This window comes from Muscardinus avellanarius, assembly GCF_963383645.1.
Source record: "Muscardinus avellanarius genome assembly, chromosome: 4".
Classification (NCBI taxonomy): domain Eukaryota; kingdom Metazoa; phylum Chordata; class Mammalia; order Rodentia; family Gliridae; genus Muscardinus; species Muscardinus avellanarius.
Genome location: NC_137789.1, coordinates 150480187 through 150502952, shown reverse-complemented (window position 1 = coordinate 150502952; position 22766 = coordinate 150480187). Strand labels below are relative to the sequence as shown.

Here is a 22766-nt window from a genome sequence, read left to right as displayed (position 1 = left end):
AGGCCCCTTTTGCATTTGTTAGTGTCAGATTTGCTGCCCCTGGCCCTATAACAGCCTTTGTTTACACCCTACAATGGGTACCTTAAAAAATAAAGTTGTTATAAAACCCAGAAATTGAATAACAATATACTTTATCTATTTGGTTTGCTGTACAAATTAGTAAAAAATGAAGGGCTGACCTTAACTCTATAGATACATAGTTTCAGCCATGTATTCTAAAGGTGAGCTTAGAATGCCTCCCTACCTTCCTAGTAATGGTCCTAATTCTAAATTTTTTTTTTTTTTTTGCAGTAATGGAAATTGAACCTAGGGACCTTCTTCCTCTAAGTTACATTCCTAGCCTTATTTATTTTTTTTAATCCTATATTTTGAGACTCTCACTAAGTTGCAAAGGGCCTCACTAAGCAGCTGAGGCTGGCTATGAACCTGCGAGCCTCCTGTCTCAGCCTCCCAAGTACTGGGCCGCCATGCCAGGCTCTAATTCCAGATTTTGTGTAGTTTTGTGGTGCTGGGGATAGAGCCCAGGTCTGGCCTCAAGCAGGCTAGGCAAGTGCTCTACTGCTGAGTTTTATATTCCCAACCTCAGATTTTAATTTTAATTTCTGGAATGTTAATCAGGAGATCTGCATTTTAAAGTATTAGAATAGAGCCAGTAGTGTGTATGATACACTTCTTCCCAGCTTTCCCCTCCCCTATAATTCAGGAACTAAATCCTAAATAGGATAGGACAAAGATAGGGAGACGCTGTCATGGGTCATCATGGAGACTTTCCATTCTGGCTTTTCTTTCAGGTGCATCCTTTGCTATCCATGTTTTCCTTTTCTCTTAATTTGGTATGAATGAGGGTATCTTACCCTATATACTAAGTGTTTTTTTCCATTGGCTTGAGACTTCCATAGAAGCCATGGGATTTGGAGTCATAATTTTTTTTTGTGGTGCTGGGATGGAACCCAGAGGCTTTTCACCTTGGGGCTACACTCCCAGACCTATTTTCTGTTTTATTTGGAAACGGGCTCACTAAGTTGCTGAGAGCCTCACTAAGTAGCCGAGGCTGGCTTTGAACCTGTGTGATCCTCTTGTCTCAGCCTCCCAAAGCGCGGGGAATACAAGTGTGCGCCACCACGCCCGGCTGGAGTCATAAATTTTGATTGGCTGTTGAGAGAGTGAAATATATTAGTTCAATCCATAAATAAGACTTTTTAGAATTAAGAAAGTACATTCCCATTTAAAAATTAGATTGGGAAGGTGGTTTATTTATTTGTTTATTTATATATTTATTTGCGGGTCTGGGGACTCAGAGGCATTTGATCTCCGAGCTACACCCCCTGCCCTAAGTTGCAGAAGGCCTCACTAATAGCTGAGGCTGTCTGCGAACCGCGATGCGCCACCATGCCCGGCCTAAGGTGGATTCTTTGAGAGTTTTGTATTTTGCCATCATTGTAAGCCGGATTCAGCCCTCAATTTTAACTTTATTTGTGCCTATTCCATGTTATAAGCGTATTGTAAATGCATTTTATAGTTTAAAATTTAATCCTTTGCCAGGTGTGGTGGCACACATGCTTGTAATCCCAGCATTTGGGAGGTTGAGACAGGAGGATCACAATTCACTACCACCCTCAGCTACTTAGTGGGGTCCTTTATAACTCAGTGAGACCCTATTTCAAACTAAAGAATAAAAAATAGGGCTGGGGTTGTATGTAGCTCAGAGGTAGAATGACACTGGGATCCATCTCCAGTACCTTAGAAAAAATTTTAAGTCCTTAATGTAAGATTGGGAGATGGATAATAATGGATTGTTTTAGTGTTGCTTCTGTGGTTTTATGTAATGGATAAATTTTGATTTACTCCTAAAGTTTTGGTGGATAGACTTTAGGTTAAGTAGCTTGGAAAAACACCTAAAATGCATACAGGTTTTAGAAAATAACCTACCTGTGATTCAGGAAGAGGGTAGGTACACCTTTCTTAAAACAGGAAAGGCTTTTTGTTTCAACAATGTATCTAGTTTACTTAAAGTTAGTTTTTTTTTTTGTGAGTGGTTGTAAAACCCACAAGTTAGATTTTAGGTGAGGAATTTATTTGCTTGTGAAGAATATGATTTGATTTTATAAGGGGTGACACATAGGACATTGTGTAAAGAATTTGTTTTGTTGTCAACGTTTTCTTTTTTTTGGTGGTACTGGGGATGGAACCCAGGACTGTTCTGCCTCTAAGCTACATGTCCAGCTCTTTTTTTTTTTTTTTTTTTTTTTTTTTTTTTTGTGGTACTGGGCATAGAACCCAGAGGCTTTCTACCTCCTGGCTGTACTCCCAGACCTTTTTTATATTTTATTTGGAAACAGGGTCTCACTAAGTTGCTGAAAGCCTCACTAAGTAGCTGAGGCTGGCTTCGAACCCGTGCGATCCTCCTGTCTCTGCCTCCCAAGCGCTGGGATTACAAGCGTGCACCACCACGCCCAGCCCTAGAACTGGATTTTGAAATGTTGCCACATACCAAGTACCTTCAGGTATAAAGGATAGTAAATTCAAAAGAAGTTTGTGGTATTCTAGAAATATATTCAAAATTTACTGCTCTATCATTTAGAACAGTGTGAAATTTACAGAATATTATTACAGTAGTAGAGTTCTCATTTGTCGTGTACGGTTGCTCTCTTAATGAACAGCTTATATCAGTGTGCAGTATTTGTCACAACTGAACCAGAACTGACACAGTAAGTGAAGTCCATAGTGAACTCAGGTTTTTCTAATGTCCTTTTTTTTTGGTCTGGGGTCCTATTGATGACACCACACCAAATTTAGTGTGTGTGTGTGGGGGGGGGGGCTGTGGCTGGCAGTGGGGATTGAACCCAGGGGCATTCTACCTCCAAGCTGCACCTTCAGCCTGCTTTTATTTCTTATTTAGAAACAGGGTTTCCCTAGATTGCTGAGAGCCTTGCTAAATTGCTGAAGCTGGCTTTGAACCTGTGATCATCCTGTCTCAGTCTCCCAAGTTGTTACTTCCTCCAGTTCTTTGCTTAGTTGTGATGGTTTCTAGGTCTTCTCATGATTTTGACAATTTTGAGGATTACTCATAAAGTATTTTGTAGGATGTAATGAGATTATAGGCATGTGACATTACCCCAAGCCACTCACCTCTTAATACTGTTGTTGCTTTAGGGAGTCAGTGTCTGAATGAATTTTAGAATTATAGGCTCACCCCTGTAATCCCAGCATTTGGGAGGCTGATACAGGAGGATCGTGGTTCACAGACAGCCTCAGCTACTTAAGTCCTCTGCAAGTCAGTGAGACCTTGTTTCAAAATATAGAATAAAAAATAGGGCTGGGGGTATAGCTTGGAGGTAGAGTGCCCCTGGATTTCATCCCCAATACTGCAAAAATAAAGTTTTAGAGGGACACACATTCAAACAATACCATCTTTCATTTGGATTTGTCTTAATGTTTTTTCTTATTTTTAGACTAGGGTAGTAAAAATGAAGAGATTTCATGTGCAGTGATTGTAAGACCGAATGTCTAGTAGTTAATTCTTTAAATTCCCACCTATAAGTCAGGCGTGGTGGTGCGTGCTTGTAATCCCAGCATTTGGGAAGCGGAGACTGGGAGGATCGGATCGCAGTTCGCAGACAGACTCAGCTACTTAATGAGGCCCTTTGAAACTTAGCGAGAACTTGTTTCAAATTAAAGAATAAAAAATAGGGCTGGGGGGTGTAGCTCGGAGGTAGAGTGCCCCTGGGTTTCATCCCCAGACCCGCCAAAAAAAGGAAAAAAATCCCTATCTATAGATTCATTGCAGTCCCAGTCAAAATCCTGGCAAGTTGTAGGTAACTACAATCTTATTGTAAGATTTGTATGGAAAGGCAAAGACCCTAGTGTAGCTCACACAGTGCTAAAGAACACAGCTTGAGCTTTCGCTCTGATTGAAAATCCTTGTAAGGCTGCAGTAATCAAGACAGTGTGGTTTTGGCTTGACTTAATAGAGAATGAATTAAACAGAAAGCCCAGGAAAGGACCCACTTCAGCCTACTCAGTTGATCTTAAAGCTTTCAAGACAATCTAATGTGTTTTCTGCCTCAAGTGATAGCATAAACTAGTAGAATTTTCATCAGCCAGATAAGTATGACAAATCTGGACTTTTTCTGAGTTGCTGAGGGAAATGTTTTTCCTCATGGCTTCAATTTCTAGAACTTTTTTTTTTTTTTTTTTGGTGGTACTAGGGGTGAAACCCAGAGGCTTTCTACCTCTGGGCTATACTCCCAGATCTTTTTTTTAAATATATATTTTATTCAGAAACAGGGTCTTACTAAGTTTCTTTCTTTTTTTTTTTTGGTGGTACTGGGGTTCCTAGAAGCCCTTCTACCTCCGGGCTACACTCCCAGGCCTCTTTTTACATTTTATATTTGGAAACAGGGTCTCCTAAGCCAGCGCGATCCTCCTGTCTCTGCCTCCCAAGCGCGGGGATTACAAGCGTGCGCCACCATGCCCGGCTTACTAAGTTTCTGAGAGCCTCACTAAGTAGCTGAGGCTGGCTTCGAACCCATGTGATCCTCCTGTCTCAGCCTCCCAAGCGCAGGGATTACAAGCGTGCGCCACCACGCCCGGCTCAATTTCTAGAACTTTTAAATCAGATTGGGCTTGGGTGAAGTTCAGTTTACCTATTTTCTGTGTTTTGAGATAGTACCAATCTTTTAACTTGAATAATTATGGCATAGCTATTAGAAGTAAAAAATACATGTGACCTAACACGTTTGTAATGGGTTAAAGCAGGGTTTAGATCTTTGTGTAGTACATTAACTTATTTTAATTCTCTTACTTTTTTTCAGAATTCCTTGAGGTTGGCAAAAAGCAACCTGCTCTGGATGTTCTTTATGATGTTATGAAAAGTAAGAAACATAGAACATGGCAAAAGATACACGAGCCGATTATGTTGAAATACCTGGAGCTTTGTGTGGATCTTCGGAAGAGCCATTTGGCCAAAGAAGGGTTGTATCAGTACAAGAACATTTGTCAGCAGGTACAAATAAAACTCAGAAGTCTTTCAAATGCTTTTAGTAAGATGCAGAAGAGTTTTCCTTTCAAAGTTAATGTATTTTGTAACATGAGATTTACTCTTTTATGTTCATCAGGGAAAATGGTTTAAATGTTTTCTCCCCTTCTGCTTAGGTGAACATTAAGTCTTTGGAGGATGTTGTTAGGGCATATTTGAAACTGGCAGAGGAAAAAACTGAAGCTGCTAAAGAAGAATCCCAGCAGATGGTACTGGACATAGAGGATCTGGATAATATTCAAACTCCTGAGAGGTGTGTGAGTCAAACCTTTAGTAAATATTTTGATAGTTAACTGAGTATTTTCTTATAAGTGTCTTCTTCATCCCCATTTGAAGTGAATGTTTATCAGGAAGAATGTTTATCTTTGAAATTTTGAATGTTCATAGTACCCGAAGCAATTATGTAATAGCCAACATTCAGAGAAGTGGGAGATTACAACCTTAGGATAGGAGGACGTCTATTAACTTAAAAAGTTGTGATGTAGACTGGGAATTGAGCTATAGATGCTAAATAACTTTACAGTGTGTATCAGGTTGTAGGAAGAATTTGTACTGTTTGATTGTTGACTTCAGTTTTTTAATCACATATAACAAAGTAGGAAATATGTCTTAGACTGTTTTCAGTGTTGTTATTTTTCTTTGTAGTGTTCTACTCAGTGCCGTGAGTGGGGAAGATACTCAGGATCGTACCGACAGACTGCTTTTAACTCCCTGGGTTAAGTTCCTGTGGGAATCCTACAGACAGTGTTTGGACCTTCTTCGAAACAATTCCAGAGTAGAGCGCCTCTACCATGACATTGCCCAGCAAGGTAAAATGGTAACATCAAATCGGAATATATTGATTTGGTAAACCGACTTTATTTTTGTTATCTGTGGCACTAGGGATTGAACCCAGGGGCATTCTACTTCCAAGCTACACCCCCAACCCTGTTTTCTTACTGCTAATTTTGAAACAGAATCTCAAAAAGTTGGCAGAGGGCCTACGTAGCTGAGGCTGGCCACAAACCTGAGATCTTCCTCTCTTGGCCTCCCAAATGCTGGGATTACAAGGGTGTGCCACCATATCCAGCTGGGGATTGAACCCCAGGGGCATTCTACCTCCAGGCTATACTCCCACCCATATATATATATATATATTTAATTCTTTATTTTGAAACAGGGTCTCACCGAGTTACAGGGCGCCTCACTGCGTAGCTAAGGCTGGCCACAAACCTGTGATCCTTCTGTCTCAGCCTCCTAAATACTGGGATTAAAAGTGTGTCCCACCATGCCCGGCTCATGAAATATATTTTATTGATTGTCCAAGAGACCTTTTATAAAGTCATTTTCATTCAGAACTTTTCCATTGCTTTTTGGTAAATTCAAATTCTACCTTTGACTGCCTTCCATATTTAATGAATTCCATGAAAAATACATATTTTTCCTTTCTATTGTTATTAGCTTACTGGGAATTCAGCATCAGGGGCAACATCCCCAGCCCTGTTTTCTTTTTTTCTTTCTTTTTCTTTTTAAATTTTGTGGGACTAGGGGATTGAACCCAGGGGCGTTCTATTCTGTCTCTGAACTATTCCTCCAACTTTTTTTTTTTTTTTTTTTTTTAATAAGATCTCACTTAAGTTGTGGAAGGCTTCAAGTTCCTGAGGCCAGACATGAACCTGTAATCCTTCTGTCTCAGCCGTTCAAGTACTGGGATTAAAAGCATGTACCACCACACCTGGCTTATTGTCTATCCATCTATCTGTCTTTTTTGTGGTACTGAGGATTGAACCCAGGGCATTCTACGTCTACCCAGAGCCACACCCCTACCCTCTTCCCTTTTATTCTTTATTTTTGAAACAGGGTCTCACTAAGTGGTGGAGGATCTCACTACGTAGCTGAGGGTAGCTACAAATCTGCAATCCTCTTGTCTCGGCCTCCCAAGTACTGGGATTACAAGTATGTGCAACCATGCCCAGTACTTACCTTTATCTTATTATTTTTTGGTGGTACTGGGGATGGAACCCTTCTACCTCTGGGCTACATTCCCAGACCTATTTTACACTTTTTATTTGGAAACAGGGTCTCTTAAGCCAGCGAGGCTGGCTTCGAACCTGAGCGATCCTTCTGTCTCCGCCTCCCAAGCACGGGGATTACAAGTGTGCACCACCACGTCCGGCCTGTTTATTCTTTAATTTGAAACAGGGTCTTGCTAAGTGTTTGAGCGCCTAAGTAGCTGAGGCTGGTTGTGAACCTGTGATCCTTCTGTCTCAGCCTCCTAAGTACTGGGATTACAAGTGTGTGCCACCAGGCCTGGCTTTTTTCTTTTATCTTTTTTTTTCTTTTTCTTTTTTTCTTTGAAACGGACTTGCTAAGTTGCCTGAGATTGGCCTCAAACCTTTGATCTTCCTGTCTCAGCCTACCAAGTATTGGGGTGACTAGAATTTCATTATTCAAATGCTATGTGACTTTGTAATTAAGAATGTTTTTCTAGGAATATTGGAACCTTTGTTTTGTTTACATGGCTAGCATGTAAATTATGAATATGTAAAGTGAAAATAAGGTTTTTATTTTACACAAGTTAGCTTGGACATTTAGGTAATCAATGATGTAATTCTTTTTTATATCAATATTAACTTGAAGTTAAATTGCATCACTTTGTTTTAGTTCTATTGAAATGAGATGCTAAGCTGGGCCTGGTGACACATGCTTGTAATCCTAGTACTTGGGAAGCTGAGATAGGAAGATTGCAGGTTCAAAGCCAGCTTCAGCAGTTTACAATTTAGCAAGGCCTTGTTTCTAAATAAAAAATAAGTGTGGGGGTATAGCCCAGAAGTTGAAGGGCCCTGGGTTCTATCTGAGTACCACAAAAAAAGAGACACAAGTAGTTCATTTGTATGTCTTATGTATATAGTTGAACTTAGGTTATTGTAACTCTATTTCCCTTTTGTATTATGTAGTTTTAATTGCTGTGAAAGCATGTTGTGTTCTGTATAACTTAGATATGTAAGCGCATTGTAGTTTAGCCTAAACTATTTTAAGATTGAAGTGATGGGTGTTTGAAACGTCTTTCCTGAATCAATATTTCAGTCATTTTATGTTTGGAACTCCCAGAAATATATTTTGTCTCAGGCCAGGGCTTATGAGTATATCTTAATCAGTTAAATTTTGAAATAGTAGGGTACTTTGTTGGAATTGACGGTTTATTACGCATTCAAAGACTAAAGATAGCCAGGTGTGACTTTATGCACCTGTAAGCCTAGTGTTTGGGAGGTCAAGACAGGAGGACCATATGATTGAGGACAGCCTCAGCAAGTAGTAAGACTCAGCAACTTTCTCTACACCTTTTTAGAGGTAGAATGGTCCAAAGTTTAATCCTCGGAACCCCAACCCCCAAATACTAAAGATAAATTTTGTGAATCTTGTTCAAAATAATTTTTAAGCTGGACATGGTGGCACATGCTTGTAATCCCAGCATTGGGAGGCTGAGATGGAAGGATTGGGATTTGTGGCCAGCTTAGGCTACCTAGTGAGGTCCTTTGCAAATCAGTGAGACCTTGTTTTAAAATAAAGAATAAAGAAATAGAGCTGGGGGTATAACTTGGAGGTAGAATATCCCTGGGTTCCAACCCCAGTACTGCAAAACAACTTTTTTTTTTTTTTAATTATGGCACTTGGAACTGAACCCAAGGACATTGTACCTCCTAGCTACAATTCCAGCTCTTTTAGAAACAGGGTCTTTTTAGGTCTTGCTGAAAGCCTTGCTCCCTTCCTGATGCTGTCCTCAAATCTACAATTCTCCTGTTTGAGCTTCCCAAGTACTGGATTTACAGGATACGGCACCACGCCTGACTTAACATCTTAAAATGGGAAATGAAGCTTCAGCTTTGGTATGGTGTCATATGTCTGTAATTTTAGTACTTGGTGGCTGAGGCAGCAGAAGGATTGCAAGTTTGAGACCAGTTTCGGGAACTTAGGCCCTGTCTCAAGATTAAAAAGTTAAATAGGGCCGAAGGTATAATAGAGGAAACAAAACTCTCATCTTTAAGTTGTTGGTGGAAAGTATCTAACAGTGTTGGTAATTATGCTTCCAGCTTTCAAATTCTGCCTCCAATATACCCGTAAGGCTGAGTTCCGCAAGTTGTGTGACAATTTGAGAATGCACTTATCGCAGATTCAGCGCCACCATAACCAAAGTACAGCAATCAACCTTAACAATCCAGAGAGCCAGTCCATGCATTTGGAAACCAGGCTTGTTCAGTTGGACAGTGCTATCAGTATGGAACTGTGGCAGGTATGTTGTCAACTATTAGTTTTTTTTTAAGTAACTATTTTTCGCCTTTGTGAGTGTCTTCATCTTGGTCTGGTTAATGTTGATAGGTAAAGTGAGGAATTTAAGGTGGTTGTGATGGAGCAAGAAGGGATCTAGATAGACAGCTTCTGAATATTTTGGTTCTAGTCACCAGTGAAATTTGGGCCTGATCATGTAATCTCTTTCTGAGCCAGTTTTTTCCATATAAAATAGTACATTGTTGGTGCTCAGAAGTGTGGTTCCATGACTGGTTCTAGTCTCAGCTGTTTAGTCTGTGATGAAGCAAGCATTTGCAGAGGAGAGGCAGAGACAGAATCGTGTGTGTGTGTGCGCGTGCGTGCGCTCACATAAGCTCGGGGCCTTACACACACTCTGCTACTGAGCCCCCTACACATTTCTTTTGTTGTTGTTGTGCTCAGGGATTTTCTACTTCTCAGCTATACCTTCTCATTTTGCTACTAGGAATTGAACCCAGGGGTGTTTTACCTCCATACTACAGCCCTAGACCTAGCCCTATTTATATTTTGTTTTGAAACAAGGTCTCAGGTTGCTGAGAGTCTGACTATTGCTGAGGATGTTCTAGACTTTGTGATTCTCCTGTCTCAGCTTCCTAAGCACTGGGATTACAGGTGTGTGTCACCATGCTTGGCCTTATTTTTTAAAATCAGTTGTAATTTTGTCTAATCTAAAATGAAACTTGTTTTCTTTATCATAAATATTATATTTTATAGAAGTGTTTTGGTGATAGATGGAAATTAAAACCAATGAATGCCGTACCATGGGTGAAGTGCTGCTTTGGTTTAGGGAGTGTGTATGGGAAATACCATATGTTAGAGCTCAGGGTGCCCTTAGCCTGTCTTTTATGTGGCCTTTTTATCTAAGAATCCTGCAAAGAAGACATCGAAGGCTTTTTTGTATTTGACAAAAACATCTAATTGAAAGTACAGAGGAAGCTTTTCAGCCAAATGAAAACATTTTCTTCATAATTTTCCTTTTTATAGGACCACTCACCTTAAAATACTACCTGTAAGAGGACATAGTCATTATATTAAGTGGATAAGCTAAAAGAAGTATTCTTTCATTGACTCATTGCTCAGAAACCCCTGTATTTATTCTGTTGTATATTCTTCTACATTTTTCCTTTATAAATTGCCTCAAGTAGATATGGTGGTGCATGCCTATAATCCCAGCATTTGGTAGACTGAGACAAGATTCCAGGTTTGAGGCCAGCCTTAGCAACTTAGGCCCTTCACAACTTAGTGCGAACCTGTTTCAGAATAAAAAAAAAAGTAAAATAGGAGCCGGGCGTGGTGGCGCAGGGCTTAAGAGACCCTGTTTCCAAATTAAAAAAAAAAAGTAAAATAGGTCTGGGAGTATATCCCAGAGGTAGACGGGTTTCCAGGAACCCCAGTATCACCAAAAAATAAATAAATAAAAAGTAAAATAGGGCTGGGGGTTTAGCCCGGCAGAATAACCCTGGGTTTAATCCCTAGTATCACATATACAAAAAAGTTATAAATTGTATGATATGTAGTTTCGTTTTTAGTCTGCTTTATTTTCTTTATAATATTTCCCAAAGGACCTAAAAATGTTTAAAGAGTTTTTATAATTATGGGGGAGTTTTCTCAAATAAATCAGATATTGTAGATTAAGTAAAAAGTACACATGAAAGCATTTTACCTGCTGTTTTTATCTTAATGTTCTGTGTTTTCGGTTTCATATAGAAGTTTATATTAGATTTTTTGTTTTTACAATGGAATGACAAATTTACGTTACTAATTCTAGGAAGCATTCAAAGCTGTGGAAGATATTCACGGGCTGTTCTCCTTGTCCAAAAAACCACCTAAGCCACAGTTGATGGCAAATTATTACAACAAAGTTTCAACGGTGTTCTGGAAGTCCGGAAATGCGCTTTTTCATGCATCTACGCTCCATCGTCTCTACCATTTATCTAGAGAAATGAGAAAGAACCTTACACAAGACGAGATGCAGAGGTAAAATTAGTTGAATAGTATTAGGAATCTTCAGCTGGACATGGTGGTGTGCTGCATACTGGTAATTACAGTAGTTGATAATTTGAAACAGGAGAATCGCAGGTTCAAAGCCAGCCTCAGCTACTTAGTTAGGCCTGCTGCAGTTTAGACTTGTTTCAAAATAAAGAATTAAAAAAATAGGGCTGGAGGTGTAGCTTTGATGTAGAGAATGCTCCTGGATTCAGTCCCCAGTACCATACAAAATTATGAATCTTCTACCAAATGACCCGGTAGTGTATTCTTAAGTCATGATTTATCACTTTCTGCACAAATGACATTTTGTGTTAGATTTGTTTTTAAATTTTGGAACACCATTTTGTGTATTGTAGAATAGCACAATCTCTATCCTCTACTAGAGATTGTGACCCTAACCCTAATCCCTCTACTAGGGATTACTCAGGTACTAGTAGCAATCCATCTAGTTGTAACCACCAAAAACATCTCTGGACATTGCGCTTGGACAAAATTCTTCGTCTGTAGGAGTCATCGTTTGATAACCAACTCCATCAGGAACTGAACAGAAAAAAAAATTGAGTATTAGAAGAGATAGTCTGACAGTTGGGGCCATCTAGCCACTGTACAGGAGGCATAAGATAAATCATGTCATTTTTCCTGATTATAAAATGTTACCAGTAACATGGTTGCTCTTTCACGTTTTTGTTTTTTTTTTTTTTGATGGTACTGGGGGTGGAACCCAGAGGCTTTCTACCTCCGGGCTACACTCCCAGACCTATTTTATATTTTATTTGGGAACAGGGTCTCACTAAGTTGCTGAGAGCCTCACTAAGTAGCTGAGGCTGGCTTCAAACCTGCGCGATCCTCCTGTCTCAGCTTCCCAAGCGCGGGGCGGGGATGACAAGCGCGCGCCACCACGCCTGGCTTAAAGTCTTTGTTTTTTACCCTTATCATTGCATGGCTGGCTGAAACTGAGCTTTACTGTTGCTGCCCATCCCTTCTTTCCTTTCTTCCTTCCTTTCTTGGCGGTACTGGGGTTCCTGGAAACCCTTTTACCTCCGGGCTACACTCCCAGACCCATTTTATATTTTTATTTGGAAACAGGGTCTTTAAAGCCAGCAAGGCTGAGTTCAAACCTGAGTGATCCTCCTGTCTCCGCCTCCCAGGCGCAGGGATTACAGGCATGTGCCACCAAGCCCAGTTTCCACCATTTTTGAGAATATCAAAATACCTATCATTAACTTGGTAAAAGATCAGAATTCAAAGTACAACTATTATTGATTGATTCCATGTTTTTTTTCACTTTGCTAAAGCCAGAAAATTTAAAGTTGAATTATTGTTGGGTACCATCTGTATTTGAGAGAAAAATACTCATGAGAGAGGGGAGGGGGAGGTGCACGTGCACTCGTGCACGCGTATGCATATATATATATATATATTTTGAAACAGGGTCTTGCTAGGTTCATGAGAGCCTCACTACTTGTTGATGCCATCCTTGAACCTGCAATCCTCCTGTTTTGGCCCCCCAAGTACTGGGATTGTAAGCATGTGCCACCATACCCAGTTTGTAAGTATTTTTTTTTTATTTGTTTGTTTTTGCGGGTTTGGGGATGGAACATAGGGGCATTAGACCTCCGAAGTACACCCTCTGCCCTTTCTTTCTTTCTTTCTTTCTTTCTTTCTTTCTTTCTTTCTTTCTTTCTTTCTTTCTTTACTTATTTATTTTTTGGGTGGTACTAGGGGTGGAACCCAGAGGCTTTCTACCTCCGGGCTATACTCCCAGGCCTTTTTAATATTTTATTTGGAAAAGGGTCTCGCTAAGTTGCTGAAAGTCTCACTAAGTAGCTGAGGCTGGCTTCGAACCCGTGTGATCCTCCTGTGTGCGTGACCACGCCCGGCCTTATTCTTTATTTTTGAAACAGGGTCTCACTAAGTTGTGGAGGGCCTCGCTACGTAGCTGAGGCTGTCTGCGAACCACAATTAGGTCTTAGCTTCCCGAATACTGGAATTACAAGCATGCGCCACCACACCTGGCTTTTTTTTTAAATTGTGGTACTGGGGGTTGAATTTAGGGACATTCTACCTCCAAGCTATGCCCCCCGTCCTACTTTTTATTCTTTGTTTTGAAATAGGGCTTCACTAAGTTGTGGAAGGCCTCACTAAGTAACTGAGCCTAGCTGTGAACCTGTTGTTCTCCTATCTCAGTCTCCCAAGTACTGGTATTACAGGCAAGTGCCATCATGCCCAGTTCACAAGTATTAATTTCAAATGGATTCATTTGAAAATTAGGCCTGGTGTTGCATACTTGTAATCCCAGTACTTGGGAGGCTTTGGCAAGAGGATTGTGAGTTCAAGAATAGCTTTAGCAATTTAGTGAGGCCTGCCACAAGTTAGTGAGACCATTTTTGGGCGGGGGCGGGGGATTGAACCCAGAGCACTGCACCTACAAAGCAGGTGCTTTGCCAGTAAGCTACATCCTTCCTACACCCAGGGGAGAAAGGGGGTGCCTTTGCAAACGTAGTTTCGTATTGTGGTGTACACATTAGGATGAGTAAAGAGAAGCAGGTGCTGTTCTGCTCTTTTGTTTATCGGGCAGCAGATAGGCCTAACAGGTTTCACTTTGTTTACCACAGAATGTCTACCAGAGTCCTCTTGGCTACCCTTTCCATCCCTATCACCCCTGAGCGTACTGATATCGCTCGACTTCTGGATATGGATGGCATCATAGTTGAGAAGCAACGCCGCCTCGCAACACTGCTTGGTCTTCAAGCCCCACCCACACGGATCGGTCTTATTAATGATATGGTTAGTAAAAGTTTGAGCATTTAGAGCTTTAGATCAAAATTTTACCCGATTTGATGTCCAGGTTTAGTAATACATATAACTGGGAACTTGATTTATTGCCAGGGGATTCCGATGCGTGAACAGGGGGTTACTGGCATGAATGGGTACTTTGTTCAGTTGAGGTGATTCCTCTCTAGTGGATTAAATTAGTGGGAGCTTTGATGTAGTAAAACTAGGCCTGGACTGATTGAGAAATACTGTGGAGCAGTCTGAGGAAAAGTAACTGGGCACGAAGGATTGTGGCGTCTGTCGGGACTGCAGGAAGACTATCCGCCCAACATTTGGGGTGTCCCACGCACGGCTCTTGAGGCCCAGAGCAAAGGTGAGCTAGATTTAGGCCTGAGTTTGGACTACAGAGATGTTTCAGACTTTTTTCTTCTTATTTAGACTTTTCAAGTTAAGGCAGTGGTTCTTAATCACAATTATGCAACAAAACTGTAAAATAACTGTTGCTCTTTGGTGTCTTCATAGGTTAATTTTAAGTCCTTTACCTCTTTGCATATAATTATTATATATGCAAATAAACTTAAAGTAATCTCTAAATTACTTAAAGTCCCTAATGCAAAGTAAATGCTAATGTAAGTAGTTGTTAGACTATATTGTTTAGGGAATAATTACAAAAATGTACACGTATAGCATACATGCAAAATCACCTCCATAATTTTTTTTAGGGTGTGTGTGTGTGTGTGTGTGTGTGTGGTACTGGGGATTGAACCCAAAGGCATTCTACCTTCAAGTTACACCCCCAGACCAATTTTATTTATTTGGAAATAGGGTCTCGCTAGGCTGATTGACTCTAAACTACTTGCTAAGGCTGTCCTTGAACCTTCTGGTCTTGTCTCAGCCTCCCTGTACGGGATCACCACCATGCCCGACCTCCAAAATGGTTTCTATCTATGGTTGGGTGATTCTGCGCATGTGAATCCTGAGGGTATAGAGGGCCAGCTGTTATATGAACAAAACACTATCTTGCTGGTGAACTTTTGAGCTTTTTCCAGTTTGGGCCTAATAAAAATAATTCCCCCCCCCCCTTTTTTTTTGCAGAACTGGGGATGGAACCCAGGGGCATTCTACCTCTGAGCTATATATATACCCCAGCCCTATTTTTTATTTATTTTTATTTTTCGGGTCTGGGAATGAAACCCAGGGGATTTCAATCTCTGAGATATATATAACCTCAACCCTATTTTTAAACATTTTTATTCTTTATTTTGAAACAGGGTCTCACTGAGTTGCAGAGGGCCTCACTAAGCTTAGGCTGTCTGCGAACCACAATCCTTCTGTCTCAGCCTCCCAAATGCTGGGATTACAAGCGTGTGCTACCACGCCTGGCTATTTTTATTCTTTATTTTGAAACAGTCTTCTTGAGTTGCAAAGGGTCTCACTAAGTAGTAGCTGGGGCTGTCCTTGAACCATGATCCTCCCTTCTCAGCCTCCCAAATGCTGGGGTTACAAGTGTGCGCCACCACGCCTGGCTTTAATGTTGCCATATTCTTGATGATGATTTCTATTTCTGTAAGAGTAATTTGTAAGCTCTGGTATTTTACTTTTTTTGGTAATAAATCAGTCTTAGTTGGCCTTAGCAGCTGCAAATCTCTTACTCTATTGATTTAGTCTTTCCTTTTCTAGTTCTTGGCATTCTCAGTATAAGTATAGGAAGATGCATAGTGTGGGGCAAGAAATGGCAGTCTGGATTTTTTTTTTTTTTTGGTAATTTATGGGTGGTCAAGGCTTGGTATTCTTGAATTTTTCACATTTCTGTAGTTTTCTCTTGGTTATACTAAGTTCAGAATCTTAGTGGAAAATGTCCTTCAGCTACTAACCTTCTGCTTTGCTTGCTCTAGGTCAGATTCAATGTACTACAGTATGTTGTCCCAGAAGTGAAAGACCTTTACAACTGGCTGGAAGTAGAGTTTAACCCACTAAAACTCTGTGAGAGAGTCACAAAGGTAAGCCTTTGTCTCAATTTTGCCTGTTACTCTGTGGTCAGCATTATTGCAGTTTGGGATTTTTGTCTGTCTTAAGAGAAAAGTGCTTTTTTGTATGTACAAGTCTGCACATTTCATTGTCTTTTCTTTTATATCAAGAGAAAAGATATTTCTGATGTGCTAAACTAACTTTTGGAGGTAAATTAGCAGCATGACTACTTTAGCCATTGCTGTCAGTCACCTTCAGACAAATAATCATTTCATGATAAATTTTGTATTTTTTGCCGATGTCTTAGTATCTGTTTCATAGAAAGCATAACTTTGTCAATTGTAATGGATTTTATAGGTTCTGAATTGGGTGAGGGAACAACCTGAAAAAGAACCAGAGCTGCAGCAGTATGTCCCCCAGTTGCAGAACAACACCATACTCCGCCTTCTGCAGCAGGTAAAGATAACCAGAGGCTGTTTCCTGGAGGAACTGGGTTTCCCATTTTTTATATTTTAGCAAAACAAAAAAACCAAAAAATTTTAGAACTGCCTAGGAAGTAACACCTCCCAAAATTCTATACCTGCCCATTTTCATCTATTTGCTGTTTTCAAAAACAATTATGTATTTAAAACTGCTTTTTTTTTTTTAACTGAATGCACTTTTAAGGAAAACCTGTTTCTGTTTTTTTTTTTTTTTTTTTTTTTTTTTTTTTTTTTGTTAGAAAATAGTAGCACTGAGCTGGGCGTGTTGGCACACGCTTGTATTCCCAGCATTCAGGAGGCTGAGACTGGAAGATCGCAGTTCATGGACAGCCTCAGCTACTTAGTGAGGCCCTCTGCAACTCAGTGAGCCCCGGTTTCAAAATAAAGACTAAAAAATAGGAACAGGGGTATAGTTCGGAGGTCAAATGCCCTTGGGTTCCATCCCCAGACCTGCAAAAAAAAGTAAGAAAGAAAATAGTAGCACTGGCTTTTAATTAATTAATTAATTAATTTTACGGTACTGGGGATGGGACCCAGGGGCATTCTACCTCCGAGCTATACCCCTGTTCCTATTTTCTAGTCGTTTTATTTTTTGAGACAGGGTCTCACTGAGTTACGAAGGCCTTGCTAAGTAGCTGAGGCTGTCCACAAAATGCAATCATCCAATCTCTGCCTCCCGAATGCTGGGATTACAAGTCTGTGCTACCATGCTGGGCCTTAGCACTGAGCATTTTAATATACATGTATCATTGCTTACAAATGGAACTTTTTATTATGAGAAGTACAATTACACAGTTTACACATTTTTTTTCATTTTTGTGGGTACTGGTAGTTGATTCTAGGGACATTCTAATTTTGAGCTATACTTCTAACCCTGTTTTATTTTTTGCTTTGAAATGGGGTCTTGCTAAGTTCCTGAGGCTGGCTTTGTACCTGCAATCCTCCTTTCTCAGCCTCCCAGGTACTGGGATTACAGTTAGGCATCACCAAACCTGGCTCAGTTTAAACATTTTAAAGCTTTATTCACTCAGACCTTTCAACCATTCGTGAAAAAATACACCCTTTCTCCTTTTTCTAATAACTGGGGCTGGTATAGTTTAACATATTTTAGTCCAATTTCAATTTTTGGTGCTGAGGATTGAAATCAAGCACTTTTTTTTTTTTTTTAACCTCCAAGCTACACCCCTAGCCCTTTTTATTTTTTTACTTTGAAAAGGGTCTGGCTAAGTTGTCTCAGCCTCTCCCGTTCTGATATTATAGGTGTGTACCACTACACCTGGCTTAGTCACACCTACGTTTAATCTTATGGTTTATAATGGCTTAAGTGATTCTGTCTTTATTTTCACTTTGGTAGGAAGCCTTTTTATTAGATAAATCATTTATGTACCTGTGCACATTTCATTGACCTGCTTTCTTTTATATATGTGAGCAGTGTTATTTCTTATGTGCTATACAAATAGTTGGAGGTAAATTAGCAGAATAACTATAAATAGTAATGCTGCCAGTCTCCTTCAGACAGAAAATTTTATATAAAGTATTTAAATGTATTCAGTAAGTAGCAGATCTTATAAATACGTGACCTTTTTTATTGTACTGTATTGTGGTGTTTTTCTTTCTTTATTTTACTGTTTTATTTTTTCCTTTATTTTCTTTATTGTACTGTAAATGTGACCACTTAAAAGATTTATACTTGAGGAATGTTGTAATACGATGTTTCACAGCATAAGATTTTGGATTGATAGCCTAGGATTAGAATTCCAGCTCTAGCTGTGTACTTTTAAGACAAACTGAGCTTCATTTTTTTCGTATTCTGTGCAGTGGGCTTAATTTCTGCTTCCCCTGGTGGTTATGAGATTGCACATGAACGGTGCTGAGTAGACGCAGCTGTCGTTATTAACCCTGTGTTCTCATGCAGGTGGCACAGATTTATCAGAGCATCGAGTTTTCTCGTTTGACATCTCTGGTTCCTTTTGCTGATGCTTTCCAACTGGAACGGGCCATAGTAGATGCAGCCAGGCACTGCGATCTGCAGGTAAGTACTGGAAGGAAACATTGAGGTGCGTAAGTTTTCTGCTGCTCCTTCTGGCTCAGTGACACCTTTTTTATTTAATGTTACTGAGTTTCATAGCTTTTGTATTTTATATTGCTTAAATTTTTTTCAAGGCATTGATTTATGACTTCATATTAATGCATAGATTTAACCACTGTTAACTGATTTTCCAAAGGTTCGTATTGACCACACCTCTCGGACTCTGAGTTTTGGATCTGATTTGAATTATGCTACCCGAGAAGATGCCCCAATTGGTCCTCACCTGCAGAGCATGCCATCAGAACAAATTAGAAACCAGCTCACAGCCATGTCCTCAGTACTTGCAAAAGCACTTGAAGTCATCAAGCCAGCTCATATACTGGTATGCCTCTTTAGGGAGAAACTAATTCCAGAAGTGTTGAGGGACTGTTAGCCCACATTTTTGACAAAAAGGCTTGAAATGATACTGAGTAAAGGTATTTATTACATATTTGCCATTCATTTGTACTTAGTTGTTTCATATCTTATCACATATCCTTTTTTTGTAGTTTGTTTTTGCAGGTCTGGGGATGGAACCCAGGGGCATTTGACCTCTGAGCTATGCCCCCTGTCCTAGTTTTTATTCTTTATTTTGAAAGAGGGTCTCACCAAGTTGCAGAGGACCTCACTAAGTAGCTGAGGCTGCCGCGAACCGTGATCCTCTGGTCTCAGCCTCTTGAGTACGGGGATTACAAGTGTGCGCCACCATGCCCATCTTATATATCTATCAAATACATATATCACTGAGTTGCCTTCCACAGCATAAAATACTAGATAATGTAATTTTGTGTGTGTGTGTGTGTGTACTGGGGATGGATCCCAGGGGGCACTCTACTTCTAGCTAAACCCCTAGCCTAATATCTTAAAAAAAATTTTATTTTGAAACAAGTGTTTCACTGAGTTGCAAAGGGCCTCACTATAGCTGAGGTTGTCACAAACCACCATCCTCCTTTCTCAGCCTCCCAAATGCTGGGATTACAAGCGTGTGTCACTGTGCCCTGCTAGATAATGTAATTAAATAGGTCATGTTATATGAAACAGTAGACTGACTCTATGGATGCCATAACCCTAGGAATAGTGGAGTAGAATGATTGGGCCTTTTCTTTGTGTTTAAGTTATCATTTATAAGCTGTTAATATTTCTTCTTGCTTTATATTTAAGGAAGATTTAGCGAAAATTTGATAACTAGAGATAGTTATTCAGCTCTGTCATTGCTATTCACATAACTGAATAGGAACAATGCCATATCTTTTTTTTTTTTTTTTTGGTGGAACCTACGGGTTTCTTACCTCTGGGCTATATATACTCCCAGACCTGTTTTTATATTTTATTTGGAAAAAAAGGTCTCATTAAGTTGCTGAGAGCCTCACTAAGTAGCTGAGGCTAGCTTTGAACCTGTGTAATCTTCCTGTCTCAGCCTCCCAAGCGTGGGGTTTACAAGCGTGTGCCACCATGCCCGGCTGCCATATCATTTTTCATGTAAAGACATTGAAGGGCGGGCAGTACAGTAGGTTTAGTGTATAATTTCTTTGATGCCTAATACTCTGGGGTATGTTGCTTTGAATTGTTTTTAAATTGCATTTTTAGGAGCTGGGCATGGTGGTGCATGTTTGTAATCCCAACCTTTGGGAGTCTGAGACAGGAGGATCGTGGGGTGTAGTTTGGAGTGAGAATGCCCCTGGATTCCATCCCTACTACCGCCAAAAAAAAGTTGTTTTTTTTTTTTTTTAAGGCAGGTGTGGTAGCACATACTTGTGATCCCAGTACTTGGGAGGCTGAGATAGTGGGATTGCAGGTTGGAAGCCAGCTTCAGCAAGTTAGTGATATTCTCTAACTTAGTGAGACCCTGTCCCAAAATAAAGTGAAATAGGGCTGGGGATGTAGCTTGGAGGTAGAACTCTGGGTTCAATCCCTAGTACAACAAATAACAAGCGAATAAAGTGGCTTGGGGTGTAGATGAATTCAGTATCAATAACATATTAACACAAATGCATTTTTTAAAGCAAGAGAAAGAAGAACAGCATCAGTTGGCAGTTACTGCATATCTCAAAAACTCACGGAAAGAGCATCAGCGTATTCTGGCTCGTCGTCAGACCATCGAGGAAAGGAAAGAGCGGCTCGAGAGTCTGAATATTCAGCGTGAGAAAGAAGAATTGGAGCAGAGGGAAGCTGAGCTCCTCAAAGTACGGAAGGCCGAAGAAGAGAGGCTGCGGCAGGAGGCAAAGGAGCGGGAGAAAGAGCGGATTTTACAGGAACATGAACAGATCAAGAAGAAAACTGTTCGTGAGCGTTTAGAGCAGATCAAGAAAACAGAGCTGGGTGCCAAAGCCTTCAAAGATATTGACATTGAAGTAAGTAGCTTCTCACCCGTAGAGGACTTAGTTTTCTTTCTTCTTTTTTTTCCCAGTTCTGGGGATGGATCCCAGGTCATTCGACCTCCCGAGTTATACCTCCTGCTTTATTTTTTATTCTTTATTTTGAAACAGGCTCTCCCTAAGTTGCAGAGGGCCTCACTAAGTAGCTGAGGCTGTCTGCAAACTGCGATCCTCCGGTCTCAGCCTCCCGAATGCTGGGATTAAGAGCATGTGCCACCGCACCTCGCTAGAAGATTCAGGTTTATCCAGGTCCTTTGTACTCTTCCCACCAGAGTCTTACCATTTTGTGGTTTGTTTTGGGTTATTTGGTTATTTCCTAAACTGTCAAGTGGAAGTAAGGTTATTGCGCAATGTTTTTATATTTTTTAAGTTAATCCCTGTTACTGAAAAATAATTAGAAATTTGGTTCTAGAGCTGGGCATGGTGGCACACACTTTAATTCCAGCACTTGATCACAAGTTTGTAGCCAGCCTTAGCTACTTAGTGAGGTCTTGTTTCAGAAAAAAGAATTAAAAAAATAGGGCTGGGAGTGTAGCTCAGAGGTAGAATGCCTCTGGTTTTCATCCTTAGTACCGCAAAAAAAGAAAAAAGAAAATTGGTTCTAGAATGCAGTGTGCTCTCCTGACACGTAAGCACGTCTCGCTTTCTCACTAACAGCGCTGCGTTTGTGTTATTTTCTAGGATCTTGAAGAGTTGGATCCAGATTTCATCATGGCCAAACAGGTTGAACAGCTGGAGAAGGAAAAGAAGGAACTTCAAGAGCGCCTAAAAAATCAAGAAAAGAAGGTAAACGAAAGAATACACTTAGGAAGCTAAGAAGCTGGGCCAGGTATGGTCAATCCCAGCACCAAAACAAACAACAACAACAAAAAAAACCAAAAAATCAAACCGTCGTGCTTACTACCTGTAACGCCCGCTCCTCAGGAGGCTGAGGCAGAAACTTCCTCAGGAAGTGAGGCCAGTCTGCGCAGCTTAGGGAGACCCTTGTCTCAAAACGGGCTGAGGATGCAGCTCAGTGCTGGAGACCTGGACTCAACTCCCAGACTGCTGGGGAAGTACTTAGGAGATTTTTTTTTTTTAAACGTTTTTGTTTTCATGCCATTTAGATTGATTATTTCGAAAGAGCTAAACGTTTGGAAGAAATTCCTTTGATAAAGAGTGCTTATGAGGAACAGAGGATTAAGGACATGGATCTGTGGGAACAACAAGAAGAAGAAAGAGTAAGTATTTCATTTAATTGTAATGTTTTTAGACTTTATGCTAATGATGGCATCAGCATTCAAAAACTTATAGCTTAGCTGGGCATGGTGAGGCAGGTTTGTAATCTCAGCGTTTGGGAGGCTGAGACAGGAGGCTCGTGGACAGCCTCAGTCAGCTACTTAGTGAGGCCCTCCGCAACTCAGTGAGACAGTTTCAAGATAAAGAGTAAAAAACAGGGCTGGAGGATTTGCTTGAAGGTAGAATGCTCCTGGATTCAATCGGTGCTTTAGTGTCTACTTACTGATAAGTGGAAGGAGAAATTTTATAATAGATTCAAGTTATAACAGAGCACATGAAACACTCATCTAAAAACTTCTAGCAGTTTTAAGTGAGTGAATTTTCTGCCTGTGGGTTTGATGCATGGTTATGGTTTCTGGTGGACTACTGCACAAGGTGTAGCTTGGAGGCCAGAACCTCCAGCACCAAAACAAACAACAGAAAAAAAAACAAAAAATTTAAGCCATTGTACTTACTACATTTGGCAGTTATTTCATTTTTTTCACCTA

General features: G+C 40.3%; 1 protein-coding gene across 1 annotated transcript in view; it reads left to right on the top strand.

The window, feature by feature from the left end:
• Positions 1 to 22766, top strand: part of EIF3A (eukaryotic translation initiation factor 3 subunit A) — a gene marked incomplete at both ends in the record, with an annotated part of 41473 nt that overhangs the window by 3988 nt on the left and 14719 nt on the right. Inside the window, 13 exons of the mRNA XM_080694973.1 lie at positions 4815 to 5005; positions 5155 to 5291; positions 5684 to 5847; positions 9109 to 9308; positions 11112 to 11320; positions 13948 to 14119; positions 16003 to 16107; positions 16433 to 16531; positions 18473 to 18589; positions 18783 to 18968; positions 20629 to 20976; positions 21682 to 21786; positions 22107 to 22220. Coding sequence (XP_080551099.1) covers positions 4815 to 5005; positions 5155 to 5291; positions 5684 to 5847; positions 9109 to 9308; positions 11112 to 11320; positions 13948 to 14119; positions 16003 to 16107; positions 16433 to 16531; positions 18473 to 18589; positions 18783 to 18968; positions 20629 to 20976; positions 21682 to 21786; positions 22107 to 22220 — 2147 coding nt within the window. The remainder of the gene's footprint in view (positions 1 to 4814; positions 5006 to 5154; positions 5292 to 5683; positions 5848 to 9108; positions 9309 to 11111; positions 11321 to 13947; positions 14120 to 16002; positions 16108 to 16432; positions 16532 to 18472; positions 18590 to 18782; positions 18969 to 20628; positions 20977 to 21681; positions 21787 to 22106; positions 22221 to 22766) is intronic.